The sequence below is a fragment of the Vanellus vanellus genome, assembly GCF_965231255.1.
Source record: "Vanellus vanellus genome assembly, chromosome: 1".
Taxonomy (NCBI): domain Eukaryota; kingdom Metazoa; phylum Chordata; class Aves; order Charadriiformes; family Charadriidae; genus Vanellus; species Vanellus vanellus.
This window is the reverse complement of record NC_138905.1, coordinates 77,637,307-77,649,745: the sequence shown is the minus strand read 5'-3', so window position 1 is coordinate 77,649,745 and position 12,439 is coordinate 77,637,307. Positions and strand designations below refer to the sequence as shown.

Genomic DNA, 12,439 nt, shown 5'->3' with positions numbered 1-12,439 from the left:
GAAAGTTGAACGAATATTGCACTCCCAAGGAAACTTGAACTTTTGAAAGACACAGGTTTCATATGAGAATGCAGTAGGAGGAATCTTTTGAAGAATTTTTGGCTGATCTTAAAATAACAGATCAGTCAAGTAGCTATGACATTTTGAAAGATTACATTTTAAGAGATCAGATAGTGATTGGAATCAAAGATCCAAAGATACAGAAAAGATCCCAGAAAGGTAGAATCTAAAAAAAAAAAAAAAAAGAAAAAGAAAAAAAGGAAAAAAAAAAAAGGAAAATCTGTTTAGTCAATCTAGGACAATCATAAGGGACAATATGAAAATATCAGAAGGGGAGCAGGACATGATGCTGTCTATCAGGAAACTAGAAGACAGTTTTGAAGAAGCTCTTCAGAGCTATCTGCAAGTAGTAGCAAAAGTGAAATATATGAAAATTCACAGACTCACATTATGTCCAGGAATTCACATTATGTCTAGAAATTCTGCAGCAGCTGTAAGAAATACAACTATTTTGCAAGACCTTGCAACTGGAAAAGCAGAAACAAAAGAGAAAACCTTCCATACCCCCAGATCTATGTGAGGGTGCACAAACCAACAATACAACAAAATACCACATAGAAATTCCATGCAAAAGCTGGAGAAGGGGGCTGTAGACTAAGAATAAACACATCTAAGTTCAAAACTGGTGCTCAGTCAATGTTACCTCCAAAGCAACCTGTAAAAATGTTGGCTCAGGAATCTCTTCATAAGAAGAAAGACTATTGAAACTAAGGGTGTCTACTGAGAATCTAATTCCTACTAAACAATTGTATGAACTTAAATTGAAAAGTGAAGATAAAAACAGAAGTTTAAGTTTATAGGCAGAAAGAGCTAATATTCAGTCTAAAATATGCCTATTCCCGGGCTTAGTTAAAGCAGTGACTCTGATGAAGGAACCATAAACACAGGAGATCGGTACCTAGAAATCTTTAGTATTAGAGATAAAGTAGACCCGAAATATAAAACTGTATTTTCACAGCGTGTGCTGTTAGGAACATTCCCCTGGTCATGAAAAAGCAGCTTGTAAAAGAGCTAGATTATGTAGGAGTAATGGTGGGAGGTTTAACAACGGAAGAGCCAGTTAGCAATAGGAAGATCAAAAAGCAAGTCACTGAGGTTGTCCTTACATCCAATGGGGCTAAGTATACGTTTCTTGACAGATGCTGTACTATACAAGATATCTTCAAGTAGAAGGACTGCGGATGTTCTTAAAAACGTTAATAAATTTTTACACAAATTACAAGTTCAGGTTCTTCTGCTGGATCCCAACAAACTTCCTTGCATGTCAGGAGTTTAACACTATGCATGTTTCAACCATGGTACAGGAGATTCCGCTTTCAAAGACTGCCTTTAGGCTTAAAGTTCATTCTTGAGTTTTCACAGGGAAGCGTAGGAAAATCCATTTACTTGAAGCAACTGTGGCTACTTAAATAGATATTGAAGATGTTGAGTGGGGACAAAACCAGTAGGGAATCTGAAAAAAGGATCCAAGCAGGCCTGAGAAGTAGGATTAGACAGAAATGCAAATGTAAGGGCAGAGAAATAACATAGAAAATTAACTGGACACAAGATAAAACGGAGTCATTACAAATATGCCATCCACAAAGATAATAAGGGTGTCCAGAGGCCTGTTAGCATGTGAATGTTACAGGAGAGTTCATATCACACAGGCAATATGTAAAAGTACCTTTTGAGTTACTACACAAAATGGACATACTGGGCTGTAAATCTGGGAAAAGAATTCCCAAATCAAATGCATTAGTAAAGACAACTCCTGGCCTTATGCATATTGGCACTGGAAGATAAAGTCTTCAAAAGATGTTTTAGAGGCAGTATTATTGAAAAAATAATCAATGGAAATGTGTGGCCTGTGTTTCTAGGCTGCTTGTCAACACCTCTATTCGAGGCACAAACCAAGAGAGCAGAGCTCTGGCTCTGCTCTGTGATTGTAAGAAATATCACATATTTGTTCATCGATCTGTTATGGTCAGAGCTGACACAAATCAATTTGTACGCAAAAGAACGACCAGCTTCCAGAATATAAAAATAGTGTGACTTTTAGTGGTTTCTTTTTAAGGTAAAACCATTCAATTTGACAATAAATTTTAAGTTGGATAAATAATTACTGGTCAAACTCATACTTTCTAGAGCATTCAAGGTGTCTACCCTTGAAAACACAGAGAATGACATAACAGCTGGAAATATTATTTAAAAAAAAGGATTATCCTATTTGAGAAGAAAGCGGGATGGGTTTGGAGAGGCTGTGCAGATGACACCTGTTGGGTAGTGAGGGCATTGCATACCAAGCCCATATGACCAATTCAGATCAGAGTTTTCTGTGTTTAGCACACTTCAGAGTTAACAGCTTAGCGGTGTCAATGTATTATGACCTGACATGCCTAACAGAGCGCAGGACACTCACAAGGCTGCTGAAAAATGTCAAAGAAAAGACCATATGTTGATTCACCTGAACTTGTTGTAAGTATCTGACTCGGACATTAGCCTGAAGTTGTGTTTGGATTAAATTTAGCATCAGAACACGTTATGGCATGCATTAATGCTCTATTTGTTTGATTATGGAGTCCCAGAAATTTTGTCTAGCAATGGTTCCCTGTTCAGCAGCTCAGACCTTAAATGATTTTTAAGGACTGAAGGTTATCCAGATATCCCAAATACAATCGTGAGCTGAGCTAAAACCGTTAAAAGATGGTTCAAGTAAACTGTGAAGCTGAGAAGTGATCCATACTTTCACTGAACTTGAAATATAATTGAAAAATGGTCTCTAGCCAGCTGAAACTTGGTTAAGCAGAGGGTCCTGGTACTCCCAATTTAGTCCATATAACTGTGGAAGGTACAATGGGTCTGAAATACACAATAAATTGCTAATGACCCACCTAAGTCATATTATAATTCAGATTTTTTGAGGTAGATGATGCTGTTTACATAGACAACAGCATTTCCTGGACCCTGAGGGCTGTGGGGAAATTAGTCTGTTCGTACAAAGTGCAAAATCCAAAAGGATGGATTCTTAGGAGAAAAAAATGACAAGGAAAACGTATTTTTCTTGTAAAGGCTGTACAGAACTTACAGCTTCTTGAAAACAAATCGAAACCCAAGGATTCTGCAATGCTGTGAGAGGAAAGACAGCACCAGTAACTGCAGCTGAGACCAGATGCCCCTGAGTAGATCCACGAGAATCTGTCGAGCTCTGAAAAGACTTACTGGGTATTGCTAAAAAGCATAGGAGATTTAGCATGTCCCGTGTCAGCCTTATAACAACTGATTGCACCGTATTCATAGGAAGGAGAAAATGTAAGGCTCAGGTCCTGGCTGATTGACGGTGGCTTAACGAGAAGCAGAGTGAACTGGTCTGAGCCGTTAGATCCACAGACAGGCTTGGTGAGAGGCTGAGGCAGTGAATCGTGCTTGATTATGTGGGTTACACTGTCGAACTGTGCTATCGCTGTAATAACCCTTTTATACGACAAATCCTAGCTCTCTAAAGAACCCAGCCTCCACGTTCTGCACCCTAGGGCTGTCAGAAAGAGCAATCTTTCTCCAAAGCAAATGGAGTGTGGCTGTAGGTATTAACCAGGATTCAAACTTGTCACTTTTGCTATAGGGCTGTCATCTTGTAAGTGCCGAATATATGTAGATAATTTACGTATACTTGGTAATCTGCATCAAGATGTAATTCACAACTATTTTAACTTACATTAATCTTAAGCAACTTTGCTAGTTGAAAACATGCAGTAAGTAGAAATGTCTGTACCTGCTTTGTCCTCTTGAGCAAAAATATGGAGAGGCTTTTGTTGAATCAAGAGGCAGAGGAGGATATTGCTTGGGTTTCGAAAGTTTGATCAAAAGGACCCCGATGTCAGTGAAGTATAAGTTACAAAATAAAGTGGGAGGAAGAGGTAAGATTTTGAGGCCTGAATTTGGTCACGTGTAAGAAATGATAAATATCTCAGATATTTTTTGAGGTGCCGATCCAAAGTCCGCCTGAGTCAGCAGAAGCTCTGCTTTTCTTCCCTCGGGCATGGATCAGGCCCTGCACTACTCCAGGTTTTGCTTGGGTCTAACCCCTTTTATTGAAATAGTTCTTCTTTACTATATCAAAGTTTCAGGAGCCTCAAATTGCAGAAAGTATGCTGCCAACCCCTTATCACTTTAACAGCTGTACTAAATATTTTGGAACTCAAATCAGGACACGCTTTAAACGAGAGCACTGTGTTTTGTAGCTGCAGTTCTGAACGGGGAGAGAAGCCAGTTAATCACCCAAGGAGCATTTGTTTACAATGGGAGGCTTGAGCCATGCAATTCCATGTGCAAATTAAATGGGGGGGATGTTGGGTTTTGAGGTTTGTTTGTGAACAATTTGGCAGTCTTTGAATAAATTATATGAACTTACCACACACAAATAAGCTAAAAATCTTTCTCTGCCCCTCCACCCCTATTTTGTAGATTTGTTTGTATCGTTTTTATCCGATTTAACAAAGGAGCTAAAATAAACATCTGCTCTCTTTCAGGGATAAATTTAGGGATTACTTCCAAGATTTCAATAAGGCCTTTCATAAAGCAGATAAAAATAGAGATGGCTATGTAACAGTATGTGACCTGCACAGGATACTACAAGAATTCAACTATTACTTTGATCATGATCAGTTCAGTCATCTTCTAAACAGGTTTGTATGATTATCACCTAAGCACCTCTTTGGTCACACCCAGCAAAGCCTATAAGCTTCTACTTAGTTTTAAGCATATGAGAAGCTCTGTTAAAACTAATGGAGATACCCACATGCTTAAAACTGCATGTAAGTGAAAAATCTTTTTAGGTAATGTATTGCTTCTGCAGGTAGTGAGAGAGAAATGGCTTCTTACATGAAAAAGTATGCTTTGAGTATGTGTATTTGTTTGCTAGTTTGTTTTATTTATTTAATTTCAATGTAATAGAGCAAGCGTATGAAACGGGTCCTGTTCAAAACAGAAACAGAATTAAATCAGGTTATAAAATAGCAATAATTTGCAAATGATCCAATGCTGCTGCCATGCAAAACTATGCTTTTAATTCTCTATGTTAATATGAGTAAGAAGGAAAATCTCTTTTGTAGAGTCTGAAAAACACAAAGGACCTGCTCCAGCATTAGGTAGCTGGGGTTCTCTGCACCAAACAGTCCCCCAAAGGTCACATGCCTGGCAGTACTGGGTTTTGTTCTCCAGAGCCTGCCAGACCAGACTCTTTTTTGAAATAAAATTAACAAAGTCTTTTCACAGTTCACCTTTAATTAGGTGATCAACTTTTTATGAATTGAAACCTTGATAGGAATCTGCTGCTTGTTTCTTTCTCAAAGACCTCTTGATGATAAACACCTCCATTCATTGTAATTTTGTGCAGATTATTCCTTTCTTGATCCAAAATAGTCTTTTCTAAATAATACAGAGTAGATTAGCATATGCATTTAGTTTTATTACTAAAATTTTAATGCCCACTTGGCAATTTATTTCTCTGCTGAAATGGCGTTGATTATTTCCTTTTCCACACACTGTCTCCAATATTGGAGCCAGCTTGACACGGGTAGTATGTGGGAGTGCTGTGCAGCTGCAAGATGCAAAATCAGGGCTCTTGAATATTTTTTTTCTTACTAGCAGATATGGGGTCTATAGTTAATTTCTTTTCCAGCCTGTTTTATAAAGCTTCCTCTTTGTTTTACTGGCTCTCCCCGTTAATTAGTCATTCTTGTAACTGGATATTCTGGTGATTGGTAGCTGAGGCATTGGTCCCCAGTGATTCACTGTGGAAACAGATGATAAAAGTACATTACAGTAATTCAGTTTTAAACAAGAAAATCATGGTTGTGTAGTGGGGCCATCTCCTCTGTCAAATCTTGGCTCTCTAGGGCTTGCTTTGACCATAATTCTAACAAAAAAGCTGAACGCAAGACTAAAAAAAGTCCAGCCTTTCCCTTGCAGCATAGGAATTGTCTACCCAATACATGTGTGTAAAGAATCTACAGTTCTGATAATTGGCTATGAAATTATTAAGGTCCATTAAAATCCTCTCTGTAGATGGTAACTGTAAAGTCAATCTGCAATAATTCCATGGGAGACAATGAATCTGTATCAAAAACACCCAACATATACTATACCCTGGAGACTCTCTGATTGTCTTTCAATGGTAGGAAAGTCCATAATCTGATTGCACTGGCTTTATACTACGTAATCGAGAGCAGAGCAAGCCCCTGCTATCGTATCCTTTGTGGTGATGAACCTCACAGGCTCCTTCAGCAGCTTTGAAGTCCTTGTTTAAGATATATCAGGTGTCCTTTCCTTAAGTGGTTATAAGTCACAGGACACTGGAATAAAGTAGCTTTTCATGTAATGGTTAGTGCTATTCATCTCATCTTAGTCTTTCATGCTAAATAACTTTTATTTTCACATATTTTCTGCATATGTGAATCTTGCTTTAATTCCAGCCTTTTTATGGTAAAACATCTTTGAATAAAAATTAATTTAATTTGGTAACAAAGTCCTCTGCAAAAAAAAATTCCCCAAATCATATGCAAGAACTTATCTTTCCCCATGCTGATATCTGATGCAAAAATATATTCACTGTTGTTACCTGGAGCTATCTGTAGTCAGCTCTGTAACCCACTGAATTTCCGATGTGACAGAACATGAATTTCCCCAGTGTCTGTGATCCAGCAGATGTTTCAGCTGAACGACAGGAATTCGGCAAGTTGTGAGTACAGCCTGCAGAGCCCATGGGCTGGGCTCCCAGGTACAGCCTGACCATGAGTGATCAGAAGAGAAACCCTCACTGTACACAGAGCACCCACAAGTCAATGGCAGCCGCTGCTGAGCCAAATGTGCCAACCCTCTGTGCAGCCCCAAAGGAGGGAGGGCCAGTGCCTGGACACAGCGAGGCTGAGTCCTGCCGAGAAGCTGTAGAATAGTTCTCTAGTAGCCTTCCAAACCATGCAGGGTGAAGTACGGGTGGAGGGGGAAGGTAAGCCCTTCTATCGCAAACATAAGGAGTAGCATTGTATGGAAACTGATGTGGTAGGGAAACCATGAGTGAGTATAGACCTGTGCTGATACAGCCATGAAGCGTATCATGGAGCGGTACTGGATGTCCTACCTTGTGTCTGGTAGCAGCTTACCAGACTGTATGTGGTTCTGCTTCTTTCTCTCAGAATTGTAATGATCACGACATATTGGGAGGCTTAAGCAGCACTTCAGTATCTGTGAGCGCGAGGTATTTTTGTAAAGCAGAAAATCAAAGGAAAGTACCAGCACTCAGCACAATAAACATCTACTCCTCAACAGAGTCTATTAGACTGTGTTTACACTGTGATGCGAAAAGGAGGTTCAAGGACAAGTTTGGGAGCCTACATGTCCTCCAGCCACACTGGGGATGGTAAGCTCAGCAGTAGATTGTGATCAAAATAGTGCACTGTGTTTGAGAAGTGCAAAGTTAATGTTGATGGACTGGAAGGTTGTGCACTTGGGCCCAGGCTAAAGCAGGTCTCTTCTTGAGCATTCGCAGATTGGCCTGGATCTGCATCTGAGAGTATGGTTGCATTTGAATGACAGGATTGGGGGCTTAGACAGGAGAAGGAGCTTGGGCTAGAACTAACAGAATTTAGACACTGACGGGACAAGCGTATCCTGAAGCACTGCTGCAGTACAAATAATACATCATAATAATTAATCAGTACAGACAACAGTGAGATAATAATTTAAAATCATTGATATCTCTTTCTGTGTTTTTCCCTTAGCTTAGGAATCAGCATTCATGACAGCAAGCTCTTTTATTTTGATTTCCTGAGAGCAATTGATGATGGCAGAGCATCTAAATACCAGCAGAGACAAAAGCAGGCTGCACCACCTGCAAGCTTTGCAGCGCTCATCTTAGAACAGACCCTAATTAAAATAAAAGAAATAGTTTCATCATCTTATGATTTGTTGTACAAGGTAAGTTTCATGTGGTCACCGCATCTTATTTAATGTCTGTTTTTTTCTGCCTGGATGGGGACTAACCCAAAGGCTTCAAAACTTTTCTGCTATTAATTGAACGCTACCAACAACCTCGACCTATGTAGAAATAGCATCTTCTGACAACTACAGACTTCTTAATTGATTGTATTCTGGTAACTCCACAAAACAAGCATATCAAATCAAGCCTGGAGGTTCTGTGAAGGTAAGGATTGGAAAGGAAAAAGCGAATAGCAAATTATCAGGACCTTCCTCTCTTCCCCAAACCCCTTTTCCTCCTCCAGTCATCAGTAAATTTTGTCCCAAGTGTAAATATCACACCTTTTAAAGAGCTCTGTTGAGTTTCCTAAGCTGAGACTTCTCATAAGTAGATGTGATGTGCTACTGCAGGCAAACATGATGGTTTTATCAGATGAAAGCATCATGTAGCAACTGAGGATAAAGACACATGATCAGATGCGAGCACATTATAGTGGCTGCAGAAGTTAGCACCTGTCAGCTGGAGCTCTGCAACTATCTGCATTTATGCTCTTGGCCACTTCTGATTCTGACACAGACAAGTAAGGTGCATTAGCTGTCAAGCAGTAAATTTCCTGGTTTTCCCACCTATAAAATGAGAACAATAAAAATAACCACTTCTCTCTAGAATTCTGAAAGCCCTGAATGAAAAAATGCCGTATATTAAGTAGTCTTAGACTGTTGTGTTGGAGTCTATTGGAATGCAGCAGCCTGTAGAGTAAATAATTCTTGATGCCACAGTACGATTATTTTCAAGCATGGGAAAGAATAATCTAAAAGACCTTGAAGGAAACATTGCTATTGCAAAGAACTGTGGAGCCATCTCATCTGCACCTGCAGTTTCAGGTCTAGTTTAAGCTCATGGCTTTAGAGGCAGGCTTATGCCTGCATTGATGGTCTTGCTACCCCTGTATCCCCAGCAAAGTGGTCCTCCCACCTGCCTTGAGTCAAAGCCAGTTCTTGTCTTCCTGCCCAATGACGTGGGTCACAGAACTTCAACCTGACAAAAGCCTGATCAGTTGTGCACGCCCATGGGAGAGTGCTCCTACTCAAGGGAGGGGAAGGAAACAGTGGCTGGGAAAATAATGGGGGTAGAAATTCCCTGTCATCAATGGCTGCATTTCTGAAATCTCAATCTGTGGACTCTTTCCTGCAGTTAAAAACAACACAGGCTTCCAACAAAGACATCACCAGTGATGTCACTGGTACAAGCACCCCCAAAAAAGTATTACCGTGGGAGAGGCTGTTTCTTTACAGAAATCTCTTTTCATGCTATTTGGAGACTCCTGTGATGTTTGTAAACTTGTTAGGGCTACATTGCCATTTTTGGACACGTAGACTAACTATTGAACAGAATACTGAAATATTTATATAATCACTTTACATTTTTCATAGTAAAGGGAAAAAAATCCTTCCTGTGCTCTGCATTATTGAAATAAGAAATAGATAAATTCAATAGCACAGGTTAGCGTTCGTGAAATTTTAATAGAAGACAATATCCGTCCTCTCATATCTGGGTGTCTTGGGAATGGAGAAGGTCATGGTTTTGTCTGCTGAGGGTATGATTTGAAAATTACTTTTGGCATGAACAAATCGTCTATTTAGTCTTTTAGGATATGATTTGGTGGTTAATATAACTTCAGGGTTGAAGGGATTTTCTCCATGGATAGCCAGATGTTGTCCACCGTGCTATGGAAAAGCAGAACTTTTTCTCATTTCCCTTACATGAGAAAAGAAGGAAGATCCCCATTTTCTTCCAAGCCATTTTTTGAGTAATAGTTGCTGCCCCCTATGTGATGGGGTACTCTAAAGCTTATAACAAAATATTTTATTAGAAAGATGCATATCTGAAAGCACAGTTCCTAGAGTCCCTCTAGTTGAAAAAAAACCAACAAACATCACATCCCATCCACGACATTTCTACAACTGAATACAGACCTTTGAAGTTTCATAACACATAGTTTAAGAGTTCAGGTGGGTTCTCTCTCTCAGTATAATAATTTCCCATGCATTTTCACCATACTTAGTACTATATGCATACTATATACTCAAAGCTTTGTTTTTCCCATAAGACTTTCAGTATGTAAGCAAAGATCAAACTTTCATATTAAGAAGATACAGAATCCCCTTCAGTGTTCAAAGGATTCCCTTCCAATGTCATTTGGATATGGTAGCACTTGTTTTGTTAGTAGACATGATTCATGTACGTTAAATACACATTTTTAAGCCCATTATTTAGAACAGTTCTAATGATAAAGCAAAAATTGCTGTATTACACCAATATGCTCTAGTTTTAGCAGACTAGTAGGACTTTAAACAGAAGTTTTCAAAGGTGTAATATTCATTTACATTTATGGAATCAGTGATTTATATATGCAGCAACATAAATAAGGGGCAGAATAAAACAAGGGGGCACAGTATGTTAGTAGCAGCCAGGCGGAATTAGAGTGGAGTGGAATTAGAGTGGAATTAGACCCACAACTTTTCTACACCTTGGTATTTCTGCCACACATTTGAACTACTCTCTCTCGTGCCTCCTGCTGCAACTGTGCTAAACCTAATCTGTTCCCCCTGGGAAACCTTTGGAAAACTCCCATGGAGAATAGGCTGGGCATTTTGTGCAAGGGAGGAGGAGAAGAGAGCAAGCCAGCCTTCAGGATGCGCCGTAGCTCATGAGGATGAAGGACTATCAAGGCCTTTACAGAGTAGAAAACAAGGGGGGACGGGATGGACAAAAGGCAAATTAAATATGCTCAGGTGAGTTTAATTAAAAATATTTTAATTTAAGTTATTTAAGGCAGTCCTCAAATGTTTTTGTTTTCTCTCTTGTCTTAACCACTGTCTTTTCTGGAATGTTTGGATACTTGCTATAATGCCTTTTTGCTTTTACTGCAGGTTGTTGTTTATTTCCATACTTCTATTTACATGTGGCACATAAATACAGGCTATTTTTGGCTTATTTCAACAATTGTATCTGATTTTTAAAAGAAAGGAAAGCTTCAAACTAAGTAAGGTTCTGAGAAATGTGTCTTCTTCCTTCATGTATAAAATACATGCAAGTAAAAGGCATATGGGTCTCAGGTACTTTTATGTGAACTGCTAAATGATTGCTAAAAATGGCGCTTATTTTTTTAATGTCTAGGTTTGCCAAAATAATTTGAATTCTTGCTTCTCAGGCATTTTCTGTATTTGATAAACAGGCCACTGGAGTAATTAAAGCACTGGAATTTCAGCATGTACTTGACCATTTCTGCTTTAAATTATCCGACAAGCAGTTCAGGCAGATTCTCAAGAACCTTAACCTTTGTGAGGACTTCACAGTAGACTGGAAAGTTTTCCTGAAAAACGTAAACCATCTCACAGAGGTAAGAAGAGCTACCAAGTTATAATATACTTCTTTAAAAGATACAATCTGATATGTTAGAAATGACTGACTAACTAATTAAGCATGTGAAATTCACATATATTTCTGTTGATTTCTGTTGAACTCTGTGAAGCCCTAATCTCCTTACAAACTGCTCTAAGAAGTTAAGTCTTACACTCATGTAGATTTAGGTCTGTACATGTGGCAAGCTGAAAGCATAACCACAGATGTAGCCAGATTGCTCCAACTGGGAGAGGTAAGATATGGGATATCCAAATACACCCAGTGACCCCTGACCTGTCTAGATGGACTGGCAGAGTCTGGACAGAAAAATGAGCGGAGTGGGAAGCCCACCAGGTTCTTGGTGTCAAACAATAGAATAATTTCATTATATAACCATCATAGAATGGTTTCATTATATAACCATCATAGAATGGTTTAGGTTGGAAGGAACCTGGAAGATCATCGAGTTCCAACCCCCCTGCCATAGGCAGGGACACCTCCCACTAGACCAGGTTGCCCAAGGCCACGTCCAGACTGGCCTTAAACACCTCCAGGGATGGGGCCTCAACGACTTCTCTGGGCAACCTGTTCCAGTGCCTCACCACCCTCAGAGTGAAAAATTTCTTCCTAATATTTAATCTAAACCTGCCCTCTTCCACTTTAAAGCCATTCCCCCTCGTTCTATCGCTACATGCCCTAGTAAAAAGTCCTTCCCCAGCTCTCCTGTAGGCCCCCTTTAGGTACTGGAAGGCCGCAATAAGATCTCCCTGGAGCCTTCTCTTCTCCAGGCTGAACAGCCCCAGCTCTTTCAGCCTCTCCTCATAGAAGAGGTGCTCCAGCCCTCAGATCATCCTCGTGGTTCTCCTCTGGACACGCTCCAGCAGGTTCATGTCCTTCTTATGTTGGGGACTCCAGAGCTTTATGCAATAGTCCAGGTGGGGTCTCACGAGAGTGGAGTAGAGGGGCAGAACCACCTCCTTTGACCTGCTGGCCACACTTCTGATGCAGCCCAGGAGACGG

General features: G+C 39.8%; 1 protein-coding gene across 1 annotated transcript in view; it reads left to right on the top strand.

Moving 5' to 3' along the window:
* Window positions 1-12,439, top strand: part of EFCAB6 (EF-hand calcium binding domain 6) — a gene marked incomplete at both ends in the record, with an annotated part of 118,999 nt that overhangs the window by 83,246 nt on the left and 23,314 nt on the right. The window contains 3 exon segments of the mRNA XM_082481234.1: window positions 4,569-4,724; window positions 7,818-8,013; window positions 11,229-11,417. Of these exon segments, the coding sequence (XP_082337360.1) occupies window positions 4,569-4,724; window positions 7,818-8,013; window positions 11,229-11,417 (541 nt within the window).